The sequence below is a fragment of the Physeter macrocephalus genome, chromosome 21 (assembly GCF_002837175.3).
Source record: "Physeter macrocephalus isolate SW-GA chromosome 21, ASM283717v5, whole genome shotgun sequence".
Classification (NCBI taxonomy): domain Eukaryota; kingdom Metazoa; phylum Chordata; class Mammalia; order Artiodactyla; family Physeteridae; genus Physeter; species Physeter macrocephalus.
Genome location: NC_041234.1, coordinates 116,230,795 through 116,254,114, shown reverse-complemented (window position 1 = coordinate 116,254,114; position 23,320 = coordinate 116,230,795). Strand labels below are relative to the sequence as shown.

The following is a 23,320-nucleotide window of genomic DNA, read 5'->3' as shown; positions in this document are numbered from 1 at the left end:
GGATCTGTAAGTCTACGCAAGTGAAATGAGGCCCAGGTAGTCCCCTGGTGTGTGATTCTGGGATCCCCTCTCTGAACCTCTTCTAATACTGGATTGTGTACATTTGGGGAGCAGGTAGCTGAAACTACACCTAGGAGATCCAGGATTTGATCTCAGATTTGTCAGACTCCTGAGGCTATGCTCCTTCCCCCGGATATGCCATGTGGTCAACACACATGGAGGACCATGGTCATGATTATTTAGCAAGGGTGTCTATCATGGAGCTTCAGAGTCAGGGCAGGCAGATTCCATTTCTTTGTTTCCCTGAAGGGCTGAACTATGTATACCAAATAATATGGCACCAAAACAACCTAGCACATTTCTTGTCCACCTTCCTCCCATCCAAATATCCCTAGTGATAATATTTGTTTCAGAAGCTGATAATCCTGTGGTCCAAACATTTGTGGGATAAAAAAAAATAGGCATCAATTGAACCAAGATGGTGATAACAAGAATCAAATATTAAATACTTCAACTTTATATCCTACTGTCATTACCTTTGGTCTTCTCCTTTTCATCACCTAATCCTTCCTCATCTGTTGCTTTCCCTAACATTTCAGCATCCCTCTTTAGTTTGTTTCTTCGGTTCTTCAAACCCTTTAAAATTCTGTTGACTTTCCTTCGTAAAGGATTGGCCCATGTGCTGCAGTATTAAAAGTTCAAAGTGAAACCTTACTTCTCAACAGTGACAGAACAATAACAATGGTGGGTTATAAGGAAAAGGCTATTTGCTCACATAACTCTTTGCACATTCCCACCTACTTGTTTAATTCCAGATTTAATAACTCTGATAGAAAGTTATACTTGGCTCACTCATATTTATCATTGTAACCATAATTATTATTCTATTTAATAACTCTGATCGAAAGTATTATATACTTGGCTCACTCATATTTATCATTGTAACCATAATTATTATTCTATATAGCATTATTTTGATCACTGGATCCTCTGCAACAGGAATGCGGTCCTACTTCCCTCTGCTGACATCAATGTTACCCACCCTTCAAGATCCAGCTTATATATTATTTGTCTAGATAGCCTTCTCTTTCACTCTTAGCCTACAGGGATCCCTCTCTCTTATGAACTTCAGAACTAAATAGTAATAGTTCACATTGCATGATCATCTACAATTTTACAATTTCGCACTCACACTCACTATTGCTATCATTGGGTATTCAATCCTGTTCTTCCTTGCATTTGTGTGGACAGCGGATGGAGGTGGGTACTTGAGAGCCTCTCACAGGCCAAGAACTTGGCCAGGTGCTTTACATATTTTATCTTATTTAATCCTCACGACAGCACTATAAGGTGCAAATGATTAAATTGGGGCTTAAAGAGGTAAGATAACTCATCCAAGGTCATACATAGCTAGTAAATAGAGGTGTTACTAGTATTTGAACCTATGTCTATCTGACTCAAGTACAGACGTTTTCTATTAGACAACACTGCAGCGTGAGCAAATAATGACTAATAACGGCAGGTATGATAGAATTCCTGTATGCCAAGGCCTGTGTATAAGTACTTCATGTGCATGATCTTATTTATTTAGTTGATGAGGCAGGTACTATTTCTATCATTTCCATTTTTCATACAGGGAAACTGAGGCGCTGAGAAGGAAGGTAATTTGCCCAAGGTCACCAGACTACTCAGTACTGGAGGCAGGATTCAAATCCAGACCTGCTTAAATCTAAAGCACAATCTCTTACCCACTACGCTACTGTAGTCTATTTTGTCTATTGTTGTCTTATTTTTCCCCTCAGAGCTTGGAAATAACTTCAGGCTAGAGCTTCACCTTGTAACTTCATATATCCCACAGAGCCTCGTAACCCAGTGAGGACTCAGGAAATGTTAGTTGAAATTTATGTTTACAGAGCTTTCACTTTCTAAATACCTAAAAACAATCCAAGGAAAAGGAACAGGAATGCCCAAAGCAGAGGTAAGGATGGAAACCCAGAAGAGAAAGAAAGAGAGAAAGATTTGCATATAAGATTATGAAGAGGTAAACATATTCCTATCCTCAGCTCAATGCCAGATAGTGTACAGAAGAGGATACCTGGCCCCGACAGTGCTACTTAGCTATACAGAGCAGCGGGGGTTCTGTGCATGTGGGGCCCAAAGATAGAAAATCCTGACTTTGACATGATGACTCTGAAGGTAATACTCACTTTTCTCCCCTAAAACTACATTACTGGGTTGTCACTGAGCTCCACTAGCTAAGGCAGATATGGAGCAAATAAACACCTTTTTCTCAATTAATCATAAAAAGTCTCCAGGCATAAATGAAACAGTGGGTGAAGGCCAAAAATATATTTATATGATTTACCTATGGTCTATTTACATTGCAGTGCTGTTAACTGCAGTCTCAAAAAAACAAAAAAAAAAAACCTGAAACAACTACATAGTTCTCAGTCCCCTGGGGCTACATGTGTTTCACAATGCAGAATATTTTGGATTTTAGAAAGGTAGTATGACATGATATACTGCATATTACATGACACTCTCATGGGGTCTGGGGCAACATCTCATGATCAAACAGTAATATTTCTACAACAAAATATAAGAATATTCACTCTAAGCATTAAATAATGACTAGAAAGTGTCTCAGGTCAGGTCTGATCAGGTTTTGCTGCCAAATGAGTTAGGAAAAAAGTTTTAGGTTTGCAGAACTTCTTGAATTTCAGAATTTTAGGTAAGAAATTAGGGACTTATACTTTTTTCCAATGCTGTGACTTCAATATATCTTACTTCACATAATTAAAATGACTATGTTTTCTTTACCCACAGATTTTATTTTAAATTTAATGGTGTACATTTCCCCTTAATTAACAAAGAAAAATGCAACACAGCCTTATTATTTTAAAACTCACTGCACTGGTTTAGGTTGCAGAGGACTTGGTATTAGGTTCAACCTTCTAACATTACTGAGATCCAAAGTTACATTTTCTACCCAATATCTAATGAGAATGCTCAAGGGGGAAAGTAGGGGTGAGATTATTTGTTCAGTGTCCTAGAGGTGATTTTCTTCTTTTCATATAAAATGTCATATACTGTCACCAGCATACTCACACTTGAAATATACAGATCAACTTATCCAATACTCATTCACTCACTGACACATCTGCTCATTTATGAAATTAACGCTATTCTAAATAGCGAGACATAAAGATGAGTAAGACATGGGACCTGCCCTCAAAGAAGCTTAAAACTCTGAAGGGAAGGCAGATATATAGGCTGATAATTATATCACATTGAGATAATCCAAGCAGAGGTAAGCAGAGGTTGGTAGAAGACAAACAGGAAGAAGCCTGACCCGATCTGGGCAGTAGGTTTGGGGTAAGCTTCCTAGAGGAGGTGACATCTAATATGAGGCCTGCATTCTGGGTGGAGTGAGCCAGATAAAGAAGAGTGGTGATGGGGAGATATATGAGAGCATTTCTATCAGTGGGTAGGTACACTGTGTGAAAAGCTCTGAGAGGCAAGGCAGCAAGTTGTTTGTAAGCGTCAAGTAGAATAGTGTGGCTGGAAACACTAAGTAGGCCCACTGGGAATTTTTAGTGATACGTATCTATACAGTTGTGAGACTTTTTTTTTTCCTCTAGGAATTCCCAGAAGCCTAGATGTAGAAGCAGAGAAGTGGTGTGGATTCAATTTCAATGAAGCAAAGGAGCTGGAAAGACTGTATTAATGTAACAGGCAATAGGATCCAGGGTAGATAAAGAAATCAGATGATGTTAAAAAGGTAGAAGACCAGGGGAAAAGAGAGCGTTAAAGAGTCTGGAGGTCTCAATAAAAACAGGGGTAGCAAAAGTAAAGAAAGGAGGGCTTCCCTGGTGGTGCAGTGGTTGAGAGTCTGCCTGCTGATGCAGGGGACACGGGTTCGTGCCCCAGTCCGGGAAGATCCCACATGCCGCGGAGCGGCTGGGCCCGTGAGCCGTGGCCGCTGAGCCTGCGCGTCCGGAGCCTGTGCTCCGCAACGGGAGAGGCCACAACAGTGAGAGGCCCGCGTACCACATAAAAAAAAAAAAAAAAAAAAAAAAGTAAAGAAAGGAAAAACCTAGAAAACAAGGCACCCACCCCCCTCCATGGTTCTAACAGTAGGATTTTGAAGTTTAAGATTTCAGAGACTCATAGGTTCAATTTTTGATGAATGACAAGGTTCAGGATATGGGCACAAAAATGGGTGGCCAATGCAGAGTGCAGGCAAGAGTCCTCAGAATTGAGTACATCAGGGAAGTCTAAGCCTATGGGCTTAGATGGCTCATAACATGGACAGCAAGGCTATCCAGGAAGATGATCAGATGGAGAACACAACACCTAGCAAGTGCCTAAACCAAGTAGGAGCTCAATAAAGATATGCAGAAAGAATGAATGAATAAATGGTTGAACTGGAGAATCTAGTGCAATTCCAAATGGGCTGTGTACCAGATTCATTTGGGGTGCTTTAAAAATATAAATTTCAGGACCAAACCTCAGACTTACAAAATCGGAATCTCTTGGTTAAAGCCTGGCAATCTGTATAATTAAATATTCCTAAGGTTACTTCCATAGAAGCCATCTACAGTCCACAGTTTAAAAACACTGATCTAGTGGGTTGATTTTTCCATGTTTCTTAATAAACTATAATTCATTAATATAAATATAAATTATTTAAGATAGTTAAAGAATATAACATCACTTTTATAGCTAGGAAGGCTTATAAGTTTAACTTATCATTTGCAACATCACAAAACAGTCATAAAATCCACAGAAATGACTAACTAGATTATTCCAATAATTATTTACTGATTTGCTTACCACATGGTCTAGAGATCAGTGGTTCTCAAACCGGAGTGTACATGAGAATCACTTGTTGGGCTTGTTAAAACACAAACTGATGGAATTTAAACCCAGAGTTTCTGATTCAGTAGGTCTGGGGTGGAGCCTGAGAACATGCGTTTCTTACATGTTCCAAAGGGATGATGATGATACCTGTGCAGAAACCCCATTTGGGTATCCCCAGTTCTAGACTCAAAGAAGTATGAAGCTTGGCCCCAGTGTCCTCACAGAGGTTACAATTTAGCTAGAGAAAGAAAACAAACAATAGGAAACAAAGGATAATTACATGTTAGATTATGTGGATAAGAATACCAGCACAGAAAGAGGTTTTAAGACAAGACAAAACACTTGAATCTGGAGCAGCTGCAGAACATTTCATGGAAGAGTTGGGGCAGCTGCAATTTGAAGGTAAGAAAGAAGTCAAACAAGTGAAGAGGATGAAGAAGAACAATCCCATAGGAAGAACATGGGCAAAAGAACAGAGGCAAGAATAAAGCCTGGGGTATGCCAAGAAAAGTAAAGAGAGTTCCCTGGCTGGAGCAAAAGATACATGGAGTATTTAAGAAATATTACTGGAGTTATAGAATGAGTCCAATATAGATGAAAGCCACAGCCCTTTGAGTGGACTTGAAGCAACAAGATGCTGCGGTTTTTATCTAATTTTCTTCCTATTTCCTATAGTAAAAAGAGCAAGAAATCGGAAGACATATTGGAATCCTTGCTCTGTCACTACGTAATCTTGAGCAAGAAGCCAAACCTCCCCGCACCTCTCTGTCTTGAAGGTCACACAAGACAATGTATGTGAAAACTTCACATAAACTGGAAAAGGCCAAACATGCTCATTGTTTTTATCTGTACCTTTTGAGTGTGACTTTCTATCTTGGATACTTGTATATACCCTTTATTAGACTATGTGTCCCTTGAAAGCACAGAGCATGATCTGATTCACCTCTTTGCCCTCCACAGCACCTAACAGAAGGCCTGGAATCCAGATATTCTTGAATGCATTAGAAGTTCTTGAATGATATAATGAAATGAAATAATGCTATTTTAGGAAGATAAGCCTGGCAGGATACAACAGGATGGATTAGAAGAAGAGTAGACTAGGGGTCCACGTATATGTCCAAATTAGCTTGGCAAGCATCCTTACTCACTCCCTCCTTCCTAACGGCACAGCCACACATTCCTATTGAAGTGCCAGGAAACGTCTCCAGGACCTGAAGCCTAGCCATCTTCCCAAAACCACCTGCAGCCCCATCCCCGTTATTGTGTCTCTTGTATAAATTCTTTGTATTGGACACATCATCTCAGTGCTCTCCTCAGTTCCCAATTCTGCCTTTGCATTTGGATGCTAGCTAGTCTTGTGTTATGGATTGAATGTTTGTGTCCCTAAAATTCGTCTTGAAGCCCTAGCTCCCAGTATGGTTGCATTGAAGATGGTACCTCTAAGGAGTAATTAAGGTTAAATGAGGTCATAAGGGTGGGGCCTTGATCAGTAAAATTAATGTCATTATAAAAACTAATCTTAGGCTTCCCTGGTGGCGCAGTGGTCGGGAGTCCGCCTGCCGATGCAGGGGACACAGGTTCGTGCCCCGCTCCGGGAGGAACCCACATGCCGCGGAGCGGCTGGGCCCATGAGCCATGGCCACTGAGCCTGTGTGTCCGGAGCCTGGGCTCCGCAACGGGAGAGGCCACAACAGTGAGAGGCCCGTGTACCGCAAAAAATTAAAAAAATAAAAAAAATAAAAATAAAAACTAATTTAAAAATTCTTTTTAGTAAAAACCAGAGAGCTTGCTCTTTCTCTCTCTACCCCCTCTCACAGGCATCATGGAAAGGCCATGTGAGCACACAGAGAGAAGGTGGCCATCTGCAAGCCAGGAGGAGAGCCCTTACCAGAAACCAAATCAGCTGGCATCTTGATCATAGACTTCTAGCCAGCAGAACTGTGAGAAAATAAATGTTTACTGTTTAAGCCAACTGGACTGTCGTATTTTGTTATGGCAGCCCTGGAAGACTAATATATTTTGCTCCCCTTTTGCTCCTCTCTTGAAACCACTTACTTAGGACAGCAGTTGACAACATAAAAGGCCTGGACTAAGCTGCGACTATAAAATATGAGAAGAGGTAAATCCCAGACTCATTCCAAAGGAAACCAAAAAAATGACAGGGAGCCTAAAAGAACAGAATTACATATTAAGGATAAAGGAAAGTAAATAGTCACAGATGATTCCAAGGTTTCTAGCCTGGGAGACTAAAGAAATCACTGACAGAAATGAACAGGTGTCAAGGGGAGCTGATTTGGGAGAAAAAGTTCAGTTTTGCAATGCTGCAGTAAGTGCATTTTGCACTAACAGAACACCTAATTCATGAAGGCAGCTGGAAATATAAAACAGATAGAGGTGAGGATTTCAGGATGTATGTTTAAGAGTCATTTATCCAGAGAAGCCCAGAACATTATGTTCAGAAAGGACTTCAGAAATTTTCTAACTCAATTCTCTACTCTAACTTTATGAGAAAATCAATACCAAAAAAATTTAAGCTCACTATAAAACTGGTAGTGAAGACAGAAGTAGAATACAGATCTTTTAAAATATTCTTTCTACTACATACTTGTAATATTCTCTGATAGATGAGAATAAGGCTTTGGGAGACAACCACAATTGGGAAAACAAGGAGAAGCAAATTGAGATGGATCAGAATGGTAAGGAGAACAATGAAATCCAAGGAAGGAAAGTTTCAAAAAGGGAGCAGTCAACAGTGTACTTGTGACAAAAAGGTCAAGCTGGATGGAAACTGAGAAAAGGCCACTGCATTTTGCAATGAGGTTATTAGTTACTTGGCAACAAACTCTTCTTTTTAATAGTACCTAATATCCCAGAATTCTCGAAAATGCTGCCCTTGGAGTCCCTGCAATAGGAATACCTCAGACATATAATCCGCATATAATGAGGTTCTCTTATTATTTCAATAACTAAATTACCTTGAACAGGGTCCAAGAAGAACTGGCTTTATGTGAATTTCAAATCTATAGTGACTCATGTTAGAGAAGGGTTCCAGTTTGCTCACATTCTCATCTGATCATATTTTGTCAAAGTTTACAGCCCAGCCATACTTTTAAAATTTATAGACTTTATTGCCTTTCTTTGAATTCATATGTATATAATCCTAGGAACTTCAAACCTTTCAGCAGTTGGCTAATTACTGCATAACCCTTTTCAAAATAACATTACTAATTATATTGTACAGTATAATGAGACACACAAACATAGGGATTTGAAAATGTAAATGCCTATTTTTAAAATTCAATGGGTGATGATTTTTAGGCAATTTTTGACACATTTATTCCCAATTCTTTACCTCCCATTCTATGAGAGTAAGTGGTATTAAGATTATCTACATAATGAAAACCACATTATAATACAGAGAATCACTCAGCAGGATTTGTCTAAATGTAGAAATTTTCAGTAACAGCCATCTGGCAAGCAGCAACATTGAAAGTGTATGGGGGATGTGCTATTTACATCATCTGTGTATCAGATGATCTACAATCTTAAAAAAACATGGCTTTTTTATCAGTTGAAAGAAAACGTAGTCTTCTCATTTTCAGACTGAGTTCTGAATTTTTCTTAATTCGAACTTACAAATTCAACCTGACAGGAAGAAAAAGAACATTGAAAATACACTTCATCTGATTTTAATAGGCATGGTATTACAATGTTTGAATCTTCCACCTTACTAAAGCTATGTACACACTCAAGTATCATATCACTGTATAATACACAGGATGTTTAACTGGCATATACATAACAGATTAAACTTTATATAAAAACAGATAAAGATTAGAAGCTGAATTTTGCACTTGAAACTACTGTTATTGGCACTGTATTACTGTAACAGGAAAAATTCAGCCCCCCCCTTTCTCCTCTCTCGCCCTAGAGCCCCCTCCCCTGCTTCCTTTTGTCCCAATCCACCTGTTTGTTCCTTCATCTCTATGTAAGTCTTAAGCCTACCAGTGACACTTAAACCTAATGAGGCTTCTGATCCGTATTAATGAGAATAAAAATAGATCTTACATAACCTTGAGGACATAATGAATTTCAAAATGCATCTTATATGTGAGTTTAATAAGGCTATTAGTAGCAAATTCTTAGAAAGCTTTTCACTAATGCTCTCTGCTCCCTTTTGTATATGTGAACCAGTTCAAGCTGGCTTGAGTTTTCTGTTTACCTGGTTCATACCACACTTGAATTCAAGTCAAGTAGAAGTAAACTACAGATTCAGTTACAGATTATTAAAGGGGCAAAGTTCAGCCACTCCTGCTTAGAAATGATAAGCATTTAAGGGATCTATAGTAAGAAGACTCCATCTGGATGTAATGAATTCTGTGGGAGGGCCCCCCCGTCCACCTAACCCAATCTTGTCCTCCCTTCAAAAACTCAGCTCAAATAGCACTTCCACCATGGAGCCCACTCTGTCCTCTCCCACTCAGCCTTATCCCCAATGCCTCAGAACTTTTATGAGTTACTGCCACCACTCATTTTAGTCCTTAATTATATTCCATCTTATATTGTTCTTAATATGTCATGCTTGGGATTTATTTTAAGGTAGATTCAAGCTCCTTAAAACTAGAGCCTATCTCTTAGACATTTCTGCATCCTCCATAATACCTAGCACAAGCAAACAGTGACTGAATATGGTCAACTGTAGAAAGCGTGAATCAGGCATTAAAGAATGAAATGCATTTGTCTCTGGAAAGTGATTATCCTCTTTAGGTAAACTGCTTTCATTCCTCCCCTCTACTCATATTACTTCTCATTTTTCATCCCTCCAACTCTTGCCAGTTGTTAGCTCCTTAGGTTACCTGTAAATAAAAGGCACTGTCCAAACTATAGGAGTTGAGGAATGTCAAAACATCATTTCTTTGGCTTATGACTGAAGGCCAAAATAGAAGAGCTACAACAGCTTTTTCCTGAAGGAATGTATATTTAATGTATAGGAAAGGATCCAGCAAGAGGAGCTGAAGAGTATCTCCCAGGGACTTCCCTGGTGGCACAGTGGTTAAGAAACCGCCTGCCAATGCAGGGGACACGGGTTTGATCCCTGGTCCGGGAAGATCCCACATGCGGCGGAGCAGCTAAGCCCGTGCACCACAACTACTGAGCCTGCGTGCCACAACTACTGAAGCCTGCACGCCTAGAGCCCGTGCTCCGTGCAACAAGAGAAACCACTGCAATGAGAAGCCTGCGTACCGCGACGAAGAGTAATCCCCGCTCACTGCAACGAGAGAAAGTCCGTGCACAGCAACGAAGACCCAACGCAGCCAAAAATAAATAATAAATAAATAATTTTTTTTTTTTTTTTAAAAGAGTATCTTCCAATGCCTCAAAGGTTCTTCCAACAACGAGGCCCAGATCATGTTACTATAGATATGCATTTCGCTGTGGGCCCCTCTGATTCAGACAAACAACTGTGTTTGGCTTCTTTCTTTTCTTTTTCTAAACCACTACACATTGATTTTACTGCGGCATCTATTTCCCTTTTATGGGATCACTTATTTTACCTACTGTAATTTACTACTGTAATAGCTTATCTAGCTCTTTATTCTCTGAGATGGAGAGCAGAAAGTGAGTTAAGGGGATAGCTCTAAAGAGATACCTTGCCCCCAAAAAGGAGAGTTTAGCAGGCTTTTTGGCCTCCATTTAAACTCCTTGTTTGGTATCAAGGATAGGATCTTTGTTCTAACACAATTATTCTCCTTGCTTCTAAAATCAGCTTACCAGGAACACCTGACAGTGCCCCATCCACCTTCAACCATCCACTGTTCCTGGAAATTCAGCTAAGCAGCAAGCTGAAACTGACACCTGCTCTGAGGTTGAAACAAACAGCTCAGGATGACTGAAGGTACATACCACTCTTATACAAAATAGTAAAGTAAGTAAGTAAATAAATAAATAAACCATAGTAAACCAAAATTTATGGCATTCTATATATATACCATTCATATTGTTCAAGTCTCTCAAGCAGTTTGTATTATGTAAAAAGAAGAAAATATGTTCTTATCAAAGGATAATCCTCTGGAACTCATTTTAGAGAAAACTCCAGTGTACCTTAGCATCCCCATAAAACTCCTTGGCAGAGGCATAATAGAGGGACCATAACTAATTTATTATACCAGGCCTATTATAACAGATACTCTAAATTGCATGGCATAATCCTAAGCTAGCAAATAATATTTCATTTTTATTCATGGGTTATTTTTATATGAAATCAAGCTTTGGAGGGAAGACAGAAGGGTCAAAAATTCCACTCCTATTCCCATTCACCTGTGAAAAGAAAGAAAGGAAAGAAGGCTAGGAATAGAGATAACTCACTCATTATAGGAAACTAAGTGAAAACTGAGAAAAGAATTGACAGCCATGCAAACTGGAAAAGTTGAAAGGCTGTGACCCAACAGTGTCTTCAAAATGGTCTGAGAAAGTGATGAAAGCAATGAGAAAGTTTAAATCACTATATGACTGCCTTCCAGGCTAGCCAACTCCATCCACTGTATTTCTGTATTCATTCAACTATTCATTTATTCAACAAAAATATATTAAGCATCCACTATATGTGAGGCATTCTGCTATGAACTGAAACTACAATGATGAGTATGACAAATTCATCAGACTCAAGGAAAAGGTACAAAAAAGAAAAAAAAAAGACTTAATGATCTTTATGGAAAATAAGGTAACATGTATAGTCTAAATCTTCCAGTGAAATCTAAATAATTTCTTGGTAACTCAAATATCACCTTCTTATTAACTCGAATAAAAACATCAAAGATGCTTAATCTTCAACAGGCACCTTTTCTTTACCAGAAAGTCTGAGGAACTTGCTCTCAGGGTTGTGCTAGTGCCGGCCCTGCACTTGCACAAACCTGAGAGTGAGTGCCTCACTCACCCCACCCTAGCCCTGGCCCTGCTCTCTACCTCCACACCCACTCTGTCCCAGTAGGTGGGGAGCTATTTAGAAAAACTTACAAGCATCATGCCAACAGTCCACTGGGATTTTGTATAAGATGCTAATAAGAAATCTGATACAAATTGGCTTGAAGGAAGATCAAGGCTTTAAGACCCAATGGTAGACGACCATCTACTAGATGGAAACTAACACTTCTGGGAATCCTTCTGATTTGCAGTTAATAACCACGTCCACTCCACATACCCTCAGCTCACTGATTTATTTTTCCTTCCAATTGGGATTTTGTTTGATGAGGGAATGTACAGACTATACAAGAGGATGTCTTAAATTTATGGAAAAATAAAATAACATGCATTGAAGAAATATTATGGTAACTCAACTTTTAGGTTTTTCCCAAGCTACCTTCTTTTAAACAAAAGGGACCCAAACATAATCCCTGTGCTTTTGGAGCTATGAATAAATGTGTCTACACAGAAATATTCAAGTATACTCAGCAATCAGCAAATAAAAGTTTATGTTTGCCTACCTCCTCTGGCAAAGCAAGCAGCAACAAATGGGCAGACATCCCAGGACGATCATGCTGATCACACCAAGCCCAAACATCCGGAACATCTGCGTAGGCTCTGGTGGTTTAATTATATCCTGTTATTTTTATGACTTAAGCAAGAGAAGCAAATCTGAGCTCTTTCATAGTCTTTATAAAAAAAACTATCAGTTAATAAAGTAAAATAAGGAGGTATTCTTATATGACAGGTAAATATCATTGGTACTCTATAAGTAGCAGGAGTTCATGAAATGTTCTTGAAATACAACTAAAGGTTACACTTTAAGTGTGTTCCCCCCAATGGAAGCCTTAACCAAATGATCCTACTGTTTTTGTTAACAGATTATTACGATTCAGACTATATATATTTCTTCCTATGACCCAAGCATGTTTTTTCCTTGGCCATATGTTATATATCCTAGAATACTCAGGAATTGAATTCATCTATGAATACTTAACTTGACAAAGGAATGGTTTCTTAAATGTTTACTTCTAAACTATAAAACATTATATTAAATGAGAAATCAAGAATCTGCAGGTGAATAAGTATATTTTATTCTTATATTCATTTGCAAATGCATTCTAATATGATTAGGGAATTGTAAGTCACGGTTCAATTTTTCCCTCTACAAGAACCAAATGTCTCTTCACACATAATATAAAGACTAAACTGATGAATGAATTATAAACACCATGTGACAGTGTTAAAATCGTAATACTATGTTCATGATCAGGTTTCAGTTCCCATTATTAATACTAGATATTCAACAAAGACCTGTAAATTGAATAGGGACTATATTAACCTAAGACACTGTTTTGCATGCATCCTTTTTGTACCATTTGTTAGTAGTTAATCATATCAAATATGTCCATGAAGGGACCAACTAGTAATATGTCCCCACTATCCAAATGAAGGAGCAAAAACAGATGGTCTAGTGTTCAAAACATTGTAAAGAAAAAAAATCTTAAGAGAAGAACCTAATTCAAAAACAAAAGAACAAAGAGAGAAACTGACAAACAGACTTAACAGGAAACATTCAAGTTACTGTTACATACTGAGATGCTAAAGAAAAGATAAATGAGAAGAACTCTACTCAGGAAGAAAAGACGGGAAGAGAAAGTAAGCTAAGGCATGCCTGACTGGTATCTTCTCCCAGGCATTGAGGGTTACATCTCACAAAGCCTGGAATCTATGGGACAAGACAGTGACTAAAGCAAAAGAAAAGATGAAACTAATTTCAAAATGCCATAGTCACACCTAAGGACTAAGCAGAAATGGTTCATGAATAGAGGCCTGACCACCTCAGGACTTTCTACAGATGGTATTGCTCTAGGGCTGGGAGCCTCCTTTCAATGTTAAGCTGAGAGACCCAAATTTAAACTTATGCCATTGTGACCTGTTTATTCAATTTTTAAAAACAGGAATAAAATAAATTAAAAAGGATTAACTTACTGTCTTTTAGCGGGGCAAAACAGTGGACGTTACTGGTCTTAGATGATGAATAACAGCATTTGCGTTCCAAACATTCACTTTTGCTAAAATCTTGCAGCTGGCTGCAAGGCGTTACCACCTGATTCTCCTTTGGAATGCATGCTTTTAGAAACAAAGTGCAAGAAAGAGAATTCAGCATGGTTATTAAGTACTTTCCCTAATTAAATAATTACTGCAAGACAAAAGAAAAGAAAAACAAACACTTAGCTTGTACATTTAAAGAAAAGATTGAATGACATATACAAATAGTAATAAATGCTGAAAAAATAAGAGTTAAACTAAAAGTTACCACAAAGTTACTTAACATCACACATTTTCAATTCTAGATAAACTGCAGAAAAATATAAATTGTTAACAGATCATTGGTAAGATAGTTTTTGTTTTTTTGGTTTTTAAAAATTTATTTATTTTATTTTTGGCTGCGTTGGGTCTTCGTTGCTGTGCGCGTGCTTTCTCTAGTTGTGGCGAGCTGGGGCTACTCTTCGTTGCGGTGCACGGGCTTCTCACTGCGGTGGCTTCTCTTGTTGAGGAGCACGGGCTCTAGGCGCGCAGGCTTCAGTAGTTGTGGCGCATGGGCTTAGTTGTTCCGCGGCATGTGGGATCTTCCCGGACCAGGGCCCAAACCCGTGTCCCCTGCATTGGCAGGCGGATTCTTAACCATTGCGCCACCAGGGAAGCCCGGTAAGGTACTTTGAAAATGACTATAAACATAAGCTGAGTAGTAGTGATACAAATATAACACAGAAAGGGCTAAATAACTAGAACAGGCCAAATGCCCTTAAAACTAACACCTTGTTAAAAGAATACCATAGATACCCTCTCACTCAATTTTACTAAGCTGCAGAAATGCACTGAATCCATCAATGAGACTGAATGTAAGTAAAATTCACACAGTTTACTGCTAGAGAGTAAAATAAGTAATACTATTGGCACCGACCTACTTTCTGTGAACACTTAATCATATTGGCACTGCAGTATATTTTAAGATTCTTCCTTTTGGCCTTAAGTTACAACTCTATAATTTTTTTTTTTTTTTTTTTTTTTTTTGCGGTACGCAGGCCTCTCACTGTTGTGGCCTCTCCCCGTTGCGGAGCACAGGCTCCGGACGCGCAGGCCCAGCGGCCATGGCTCACGGGCCCAGCCGCTCCGCGGCATGTGGGATCTTCCTGGACCGAGGCACGAACCCGCGTCCCCTGCATCGGCAGGCGGACTCCCAACTACTGCGCCACCAGGGAAGCCCCTACAACTCTATAATTTTGAATAGGCAATGATTTATGGCATGAATACCAAGATTCATGCAACTTTAAGAAATTCATACATATCTGAATCTGTAAGATTCACAAGCTGAAACAGCTGATTTTTTAAACATCCTGCTTTATATGAAAAACAAGTGACAACTAAAAAGGCAGATATCAGATTTTTATTTGAAAAGAAAACCTCTACAGTATGGCTTAAGGCCAACACAGATTCAGTTCAATCTCCAACACTATCAACAACTACAGACTTAGAAAAGTAATAAATGATGTTTTACGATCACTCTGAAGCACTTCAACATCAGCAAAGAATAATATAATGGTTATAAGTATATTATTACCTCTTGGTATATTTTATTATATTCCTCTACTTTAAAGATTGGCAATTCCTGAAGCTCAGGTTAAGAATAATAACAGCTACCATTCATTAGTCACCTATTTGGGCCAGGTATCTTGCTTTACGCACATTATTTCCAATCTTCACAACAAACTATCAAAATTAGTTTTACAACCTCCATTTTTAAAATGAAGAAATAAAGGATCAAAGTAACTTGCGCAAGGTCACAAATTTAATGCGTTACCAGTTGGCCTGGATATTCATTTCCCAAACATTTTAGACACGTGAGAGCTTAGCCTACTTTGTTGTTATACTCTAAGCAATCTGTTCTTCAATTCTGCCAGGCCCAGAGTGACTCTCCTCCCCAGGATGGACTGCATCTAGAATACCATGTTCAGTCCTGGACATCACACACTCAGGGAAGGGTGACAATCGTCAGGCCCTGGTCAGAGATCGGATGGACTTCCTGTGTGCTGAGTTCCTCACTATAGATATTGTTCAAAGACCACTTTCCAGGAATGAAAATCATACAAGAAGAGATTTTAAATCATAGAAGAGACTGGACTAGATGATCTCTAAGGTCCCATCTAATGCTGGGCTTCTGTTATTTTATACCTAAATTGCATCTGATGGACTTTATGCCAGATACTAGAATTAGCTTTTAGACTCAAATTACTAATTTTGAAGAATAAAAAGGGTAGAACAATTTTTATCAGGTTTAAGTGTATGATTTTATCCAAAGGGAAAAGGATTGTGTGACCTCTCAAGCTTCCCTGCCAGTCTGCCTCAAGGTTATCATTTTAATCTGCAAGAGATAAATCTATTACTAACAACACTCTAATGATGAGAAGACGGTCTTTTTGTTAGTGCTTAAGCGGGAAGAATATTCAGTTTTAATTATATAGGGGAGGAAAGAAATTGGTTAAAAGTACTTCACATTTTATGAACTTGCAGTTATTCTTTTTCAAGAATACAGTATATAATATTTTATAAATACTTAATGGCTGTTGAAAGAGTTGAATCAACCTAGGTATGATATTTCTCTTAAAATGGAAGTCTGATTTTTTTGGGCAAAAACGTCATCTCATAAATTGATTTTGACTCAACGTACTGCACCAGGTTGGAGGAGTATTTCAGAAATGCAGATATCTTATTCAGACTATTTTTAAAGGTGGCTTCAGTGTTTGTATAATGTACTTATAATAGGTAGCTATGGGACAGTTTACATCTGCTATCTTCTCAAGCTCTAAAGCTTAAATCATCATTTGTTGTTTATGACGAACTCCAGCACTCACTATTCTTTTAGCTTCACAACATACCACCTTATCAGACTTCTCTTTCTCCAATCGATTTGACCAAGGCAGTATTTTTAAAATTATTTAAGGAGTTCGTTTATTTTGCTATTCTCATTGGTAGTAGATGTCATAATGCTTGTTTTGAACTGGAAACCTCTTAGAGAAACATGAAGAGATTTATGCAAAATCACAGAAGAATTCAGTGGTAGAGTCGGAATTAAACAATGGATACAATTTTGTGCTTATATAAGTACATCAAATTTTACTGGAATTCTGCATGATTTTTAATAAAAGCTTCATCTTTATAATCCACATATGTCAATTATTTGAACCTTCTCCTTGAAAGGGCACCACATGCTGTACAAAATGAAATGTGTTTATTTGTGGTTAATCTCAGGGGCCATCAAGTGCTTGATAAACACATTATATACAGAATCACAAAAAGACAGAGATGATGTGACTTGAAACCTGAACTTTTTATCATTAAAACAGATGGGAAAACATCTGGTATATTCCATAACATTAGAGCTACACAGTACCCTGATTAATGCCACAAAAGACACTGATTTCACAATACTGGATCAGTGACTAAATTTCAAGCAATGCCATTAAGGTAAATTTTGAAAGGTTTAGAGATTTGTAAAGGAAAAGTATTCTGTAAAGAGTAACAAATATTTATGGAATGACTTAAAATACTGTCTCAGTTCACCTTCGCAATTCTTTCTGGTAAATATTTTCATTTTAAAGATGAAGACACTGAGGTTCAGAGGTTATCTTGCCTAAGGCAAAGGGCAGAGTCAGGATTAAAACTCAGGTTTGTCTCACTCCAATGCCAATAGACCACACTGCCTCCTAAACATTTAACTACTGTTTTCAAAAACAAGGACATTGGGAGGAATAAAATAAAACAGGAACTTACTTGTTGGAAAGAAAAAATTTAACAGAGTTTCCCAGGCAGTAGTTTCTTCCAGAGATCGTCTATAAGCATTTTCATTGCTCCACAGAATATATTCACTTGAATTCGAGAACCCTTAAGAAAAGTGAAATTATTAATCCCAACATATATTTATCACTTTCTTTGACCCTTTAAAAGTAATTACCTGTGCTTAAATTAAATATGGAAAGTCTAAGAGCTAACAGACATTGCATTTAAAACTCATAACAGCTTAGGTACAATTAATAATCAGAATATGTTTTGCTGTGAAACTGAAAAATTGAGTATTAAGTTTAAATAACTTAATTAAAAAATAAATAAATTGGGGCTTCCCTGGTGGCGCAGTGGTTGGGGGTCCGCCTGCCGATGCAGGGGGCGCGGGTTCGTGCCCCGGTCCGGGAGGATCCCGCATGCCGCGGAGCGGCTGGGCCCGTGAGCCATGGCCACTGAGCCTGCGCGTCCGGCGCGTGTGCTCCGCGACGGGAGAGGCCACAGCAGTGAGAGGCCCGCATACCGCAAAAAAAAAAAAAATAAATAAAAAAAATAATAATAAATAAATAAATAAATTTCAAAAATGCTTAAGCTGTAGGCCGACACATCCCATGTTGCACTGTAAACTAATTTACAATAGTGAACTTGCCTCTGACAGTCTTGACATGCGGAGGCCCAATCAATTAACAACTTGGAAACAGTATGTATTCCAACTAAATCAGGCCCCATCACAGAAACTCTTGGGAAATAAGTTGGCTTCTTTATTTACGAATAAAAATCAAGGCCTTAGACACTGTAAACCTTCCTTATCCTTCCTCATTACTTCAACACAACTTGCTTTTAGTTTTATTTGCATGATTCCCTCCTATATAAGAGGAGAGAATGAATATCCATCCTCATTCCCATGACATGGATTTGTCCATATCATTAAATATTTTCCAACACTATCTTTAATAACCTTACAGTATTACATTACACGGCTCTATTATAAATGAGTTAATAATTTCCCCCATACAAAGACATTTAAGTTTTTTACAATTTATTGATATTATGAAGAACACTGCCTAGAAGAACACTCAGATACAGAGAACAGACTGGTGGCTACCAGAGGCATGGGGTGGGGGTAGGGGTGGGGTGGGAGAAATGGATTAAGTGGGTCAAAAGGTACAAATTTTCAGTTATCAATTAAATAAGTCCTGTGATAATGTAATGCATATTTAAAAGTTGCTAAGAAAGTAAATCTTTTAAAAATATTTATTTATTTATTTATCTGTATGTGGGATCTTCGTTGCAGCATGCGGGATCTTTTAGTTGCAGCATGCGGGATCTAGTTCCCTGACCAGGGATCAAACCCGGGCCCCCTGCATTGACCACTGGGCCACCAGGGAAGTCCCAAGAGAGTAAATCTTAAAGAGTTCTCATCACCAGAAAAAAAAAATTTTGTAACTGTGTATGGTGACCGATGTTAACTAGACTTATTGTGGTGATTTCACAATATACACAAATATCAAATCATGTTGTACACCTGAAACTAATATAATGTTAGATGTCAATTATACCTCAATAAAAAAAAAGAAAAAGAAAAAATAAAGAACTCTGCAATGCAATGATTTATCACTGTAGCTATATATTTGCAGATATTCATGAAAAATTCCTTAGGATAAATTCTTAAGGAATGGCTCTTGACCTTGGTCACACTACCCTCCAGTAAGGCTGCCCCAGGTATACATGTACCAGCAGTGAAGGCAAGTGCCAATATTCTTGGACCCTCACCTTTTTTGTTGTTTGTCAGTTTGATGGCCAAACTAATGTTACCCCTTGTTTTAATTTGCACCTTTAGTCATCAGTGAACTGATCTCTTTCATATATTTGTTTGTGTAATAGAGAACTTATCCCTTAATCTGCCACATATATTGTAAATATTTTTCAAGGTAGTCAGCTACGTTTGTATTTTTTATGGTGTTTTAAGAAATTCAAAAGTTTAAAATGTTTTATGTAATCAAATGTATCAATCTCTTCCTTTACTATTTCTGCCTTTCAGGTCATGGTTTTTTTTTTTTTTTTTTTTCGGTATGCGGGCCTCTCACTGTTGTGGCCTCTCCCGTTGCGGAGCGCAGGCTCCGGACGCACAGGCTCAGCGGCCATGGGCCACGGGCCCAGCCGCTCCGCGGCATGTGGGATCCTCCCGGACCGGGGCACGAACCCGTGTCCCCTGCATCGGCAGGCGGACTCCCAACCACTGCGCCACCAGGGAAGCCCTCAGGTCATGTTTTAAATGGCATTGTGGATCTTTTAAAGAATGTCACCTGCCATTACAGTAAACAAAGGATGTAGCCGGCCACATCCACCAAGCCGTAAGTCACTGAGCCGCCACAGATGGTGCACCCTGAGCAGATTCAGGATGGAGAAAAGCAGGATACTGGCCCTAGATTGTTAAGATGCATATCAAGGGAATGATTTCAATAAGCCCAGACTCTTGCATCTTCCCATACACAGAAAAGCGCTAAATTCATTAACTTGAGATGTCTGGTTTTTCTTTAATTAGCAGTAATCTTTTGATCTTTGACTATCTGGGTGTTTTTTTGTTTTTGTTTTGTTTTTGCCAAAACTCCTATATCCTGGCTCCTCCCTTACCTTACCTCTTTGGAACAGTCCCTCAGAGCTATCTGAGAGGCTGTTTCCTGGGCTTAAGTCCTCAGAAAGTTTGCCGAATAAAACATAATTCTCAAATTTTAGGTTGTGCATATTTTCAGTCGACAGCATTCTACACTCTAATATTTCCTTCTAACACTTTTATAGTTTCACTTTTTATATTTAAATCTTTAATCCACCTCGAAAATATTTTGGAGTATGTTATGAAGTAGGGACACATGTTTTCCAAATACCATTTATTAAATCCATCCTTTCCTACTTATGACATCACCATCATATTCTAAGTCCTTAGTCAATAGATTTGTTTCTTGACTCTCTATTCTGTTCCACTAATCTATCTGTTCATGCACCAATACCACTGTTATAATTTACCTTGTATTATCATATGTTTTAATAACTGGATCTGGCAATCTTTTCATTAGTCCTCATTATCAAAATTTTATTCTCAACTCTGAAGAATTTTTTAGATGAAACTTAGAATCATTTTGTCAAATCAAAAAATCCTAATAGTATTTTTATGGTAATTATGTTCCTTATTTAACAGTCATTCAAAAAACATTTATTGTGTGCCTCATGTACTAGGCATGAATTTACTTAAATATAGACTCATCTGGAGAGAACTGATAACAGTACAAAATTATCTCACCCAAGAATCTCACTCATTCAAGTCTCTTTTTATCTCCCTGATTATAGATTTTTTTTTTTTTTTTTGCGGTACGCGGGCCTCTCACTGTTGTGGCCTCTCCCGTGGCGGAGCACAGGCCCCGGACGCGCAGGCTCAGCGTCCATGGCTCACGGGCCTAGCCGCTCCACGGCATGTGGGATCTTCCCGGACCGGGGCACGAACCCACGTCCCCTGCATCGCCAGGCGGACTCTCAACCACTGCACCACCAGGGAAGCCCCTGAGTATAGATTTATAGTTGCATTCATATAGGTCCTGTACCTTTCTTATTACACTTATTTCCGTATGTCAAATATATTTTGTTGTTATGTTATGAATATGCTGTCATAAGAATACTCACTAATCATTTTTAAATCTCCTTTATATCAATGATAATATTCTCTTTCTTATTTTAATGAGACCAACTGCCATACATATACACTTGAATGTATATTCTCAGCCTGTAGGGTACTTTATTATAATATGAACTTTATTATATGAATATGAACTTTATTATACATGTTAAATCAAGCTAACTTGTATTATTCAAATGGGTCAATATCTTTATTTTTTCTGTCAAGGACTGAAATATATGTATCATAGTCTCCCACTACGATTGTAGATTTGTCCATTTCTACTTGAAGTTCTAAAACCATTTTTTTATATATTTCAACACTGTGCATAAGTGTTCATTCATTACAGTTCTATCTTCATTGTGTAGTACATATCTTGACAATATTAAAAATAACCCATTTTTTCCTGTTCGTTTTCTCCTAACCCCTACTTGTTCAATAACTATGTATTTAATGCCTACTATATTCGAGGTTTTGGGGATATATCAGTGAACAAATCAGATAAGATCCCTACCCTCATAAAGCTTACAATATAGTGGAGAAAACAAACAAAAAAGTAAACTAACAAATTAAAAAATTATAAATTGTAATGCATGCTATGAGGAAAGTGGATACCAATACAATATAAGGTAGGGGACCTACTTTAAATAGGGGCTGGCCTCTCTGAGATGATATTTCAGCTTAAAAAAAGAAAAAAGATTAGAAGAAACTGGCCATACAAAGGGCTTGGAAGAGTGCTTCCAGCACAGGGAACAAGAAGGGAGACTAATATTGCTAGCCATACTTTGCCAGATTAGAAGGCTCACTGCCCTACATTATACAGGAAAGGAGCTACAAGTTGGAAGCAGCCTTGACAGGACCTGTGCTCTGTACTGCCATTTGTTCACTCAGTGCCCCCCTTGCACAATTGACTGTTCTTGTCAACACGCCATCTGAAGGAAGTATTGGCTGGCAGTAGCACACAGTGACCTGAGTCTCCATACTAGGTTATCTTCTGCAGGGGTTGTGCTCTCTGGAGTCCCTCTAGGATGGAGATTCATCTCCAACTCAAAGTACCCTAGCCTCTAGACCCTGACAGACAGGCTTGGCTTTAGCTGAAGTGAAACACGGGTTGCTGCAACTTCTCTCATTAGTGTCTGGCCTGGCCTTCTTTCTATCTTTCAGAAATCCCTCCAAATTTCTAGCATGTCAATAAAGATAGCACCTGGGACTTCCCTGGTGGTCCAGTGGTTAAGACTCCGTGCTCCCAATGCAGGGGGGCCCAGGTTCGATCCCTGGTCAGGGAACTAGATCCCACATGTGGCAACTAAGAGCCTGCATGCCGCAACTAAAAAGATCCTGCACGCCGCAAGGAAGATCCCGCGTGTCGCAACTAAGACCCGGCTCAGCCAAAATAAATAAATAAATAAATAAATAAATAAATAAATAAATAATTTTAAAAATTAACAACAACAGGATCAAACTACACATTAACTAAAAAACTGTTTTTAAAAATAAAATAAAGATAGCACCCTTCTTGGTTCTCTGGGTTTTCAACTATTACAGATCTTTTGGTCACTTCGATGGGTACAAAAGGAGGAGGCAATTAAACATTTACTCAGAAAAGCACCATCAGCAGCAGCCTGAACCCAAAGCCTCCAGCATGTTTAAACTGCTCTCTACCACTGGTTTCTTCCCTACTCTGAAAGACAATTATTTATAAATTAACTTGAGCACTATTTCCTGAAGTGTGGCATAAGTACCATCAGCATTACATGCGTTGATTTTAGGTGGAACACAGTTGAATATTTATGGATGTATTTAATTTTCGCTATTTAGGTATTTATTATGAAAAGTGTAGAAAAAATATACATGACTAGTATATCAAAACTACCATGACACCAAACATCATTTACCATATGGCAAACCTTTATAAAATCCCCTCTGACATTCCTGTTCTTTCATTACTGGAAGCAACTGTCCTTTCCTCTCTCCAAAATCTTCCATCAG

The 23,320-nt window shown here is 38.4% G+C and overlaps 1 protein-coding gene across 1 annotated transcript in view; it reads right to left on the bottom strand.

Moving 5' to 3' along the window:
* The window catches only part of FMR1NB (FMR1 neighbor), a 50,145-nt gene that overhangs the window by 2,883 nt on the left and 23,942 nt on the right, over positions 1–23,320 (bottom strand). Inside the window, exons 2-5 of the mRNA XM_028482627.1 lie at positions 17,659–17,769; positions 13,816–13,956; positions 12,345–12,441; positions 537–682 (exon numbers count right to left, since the gene is read on the bottom strand). Of these exons, the coding sequence (XP_028338428.1) occupies positions 537–682; positions 12,345–12,441; positions 13,816–13,956; positions 17,659–17,769 (495 nt within the window). The remainder of the gene's footprint in view (positions 1–536; positions 683–12,344; positions 12,442–13,815; positions 13,957–17,658; positions 17,770–23,320) is intronic.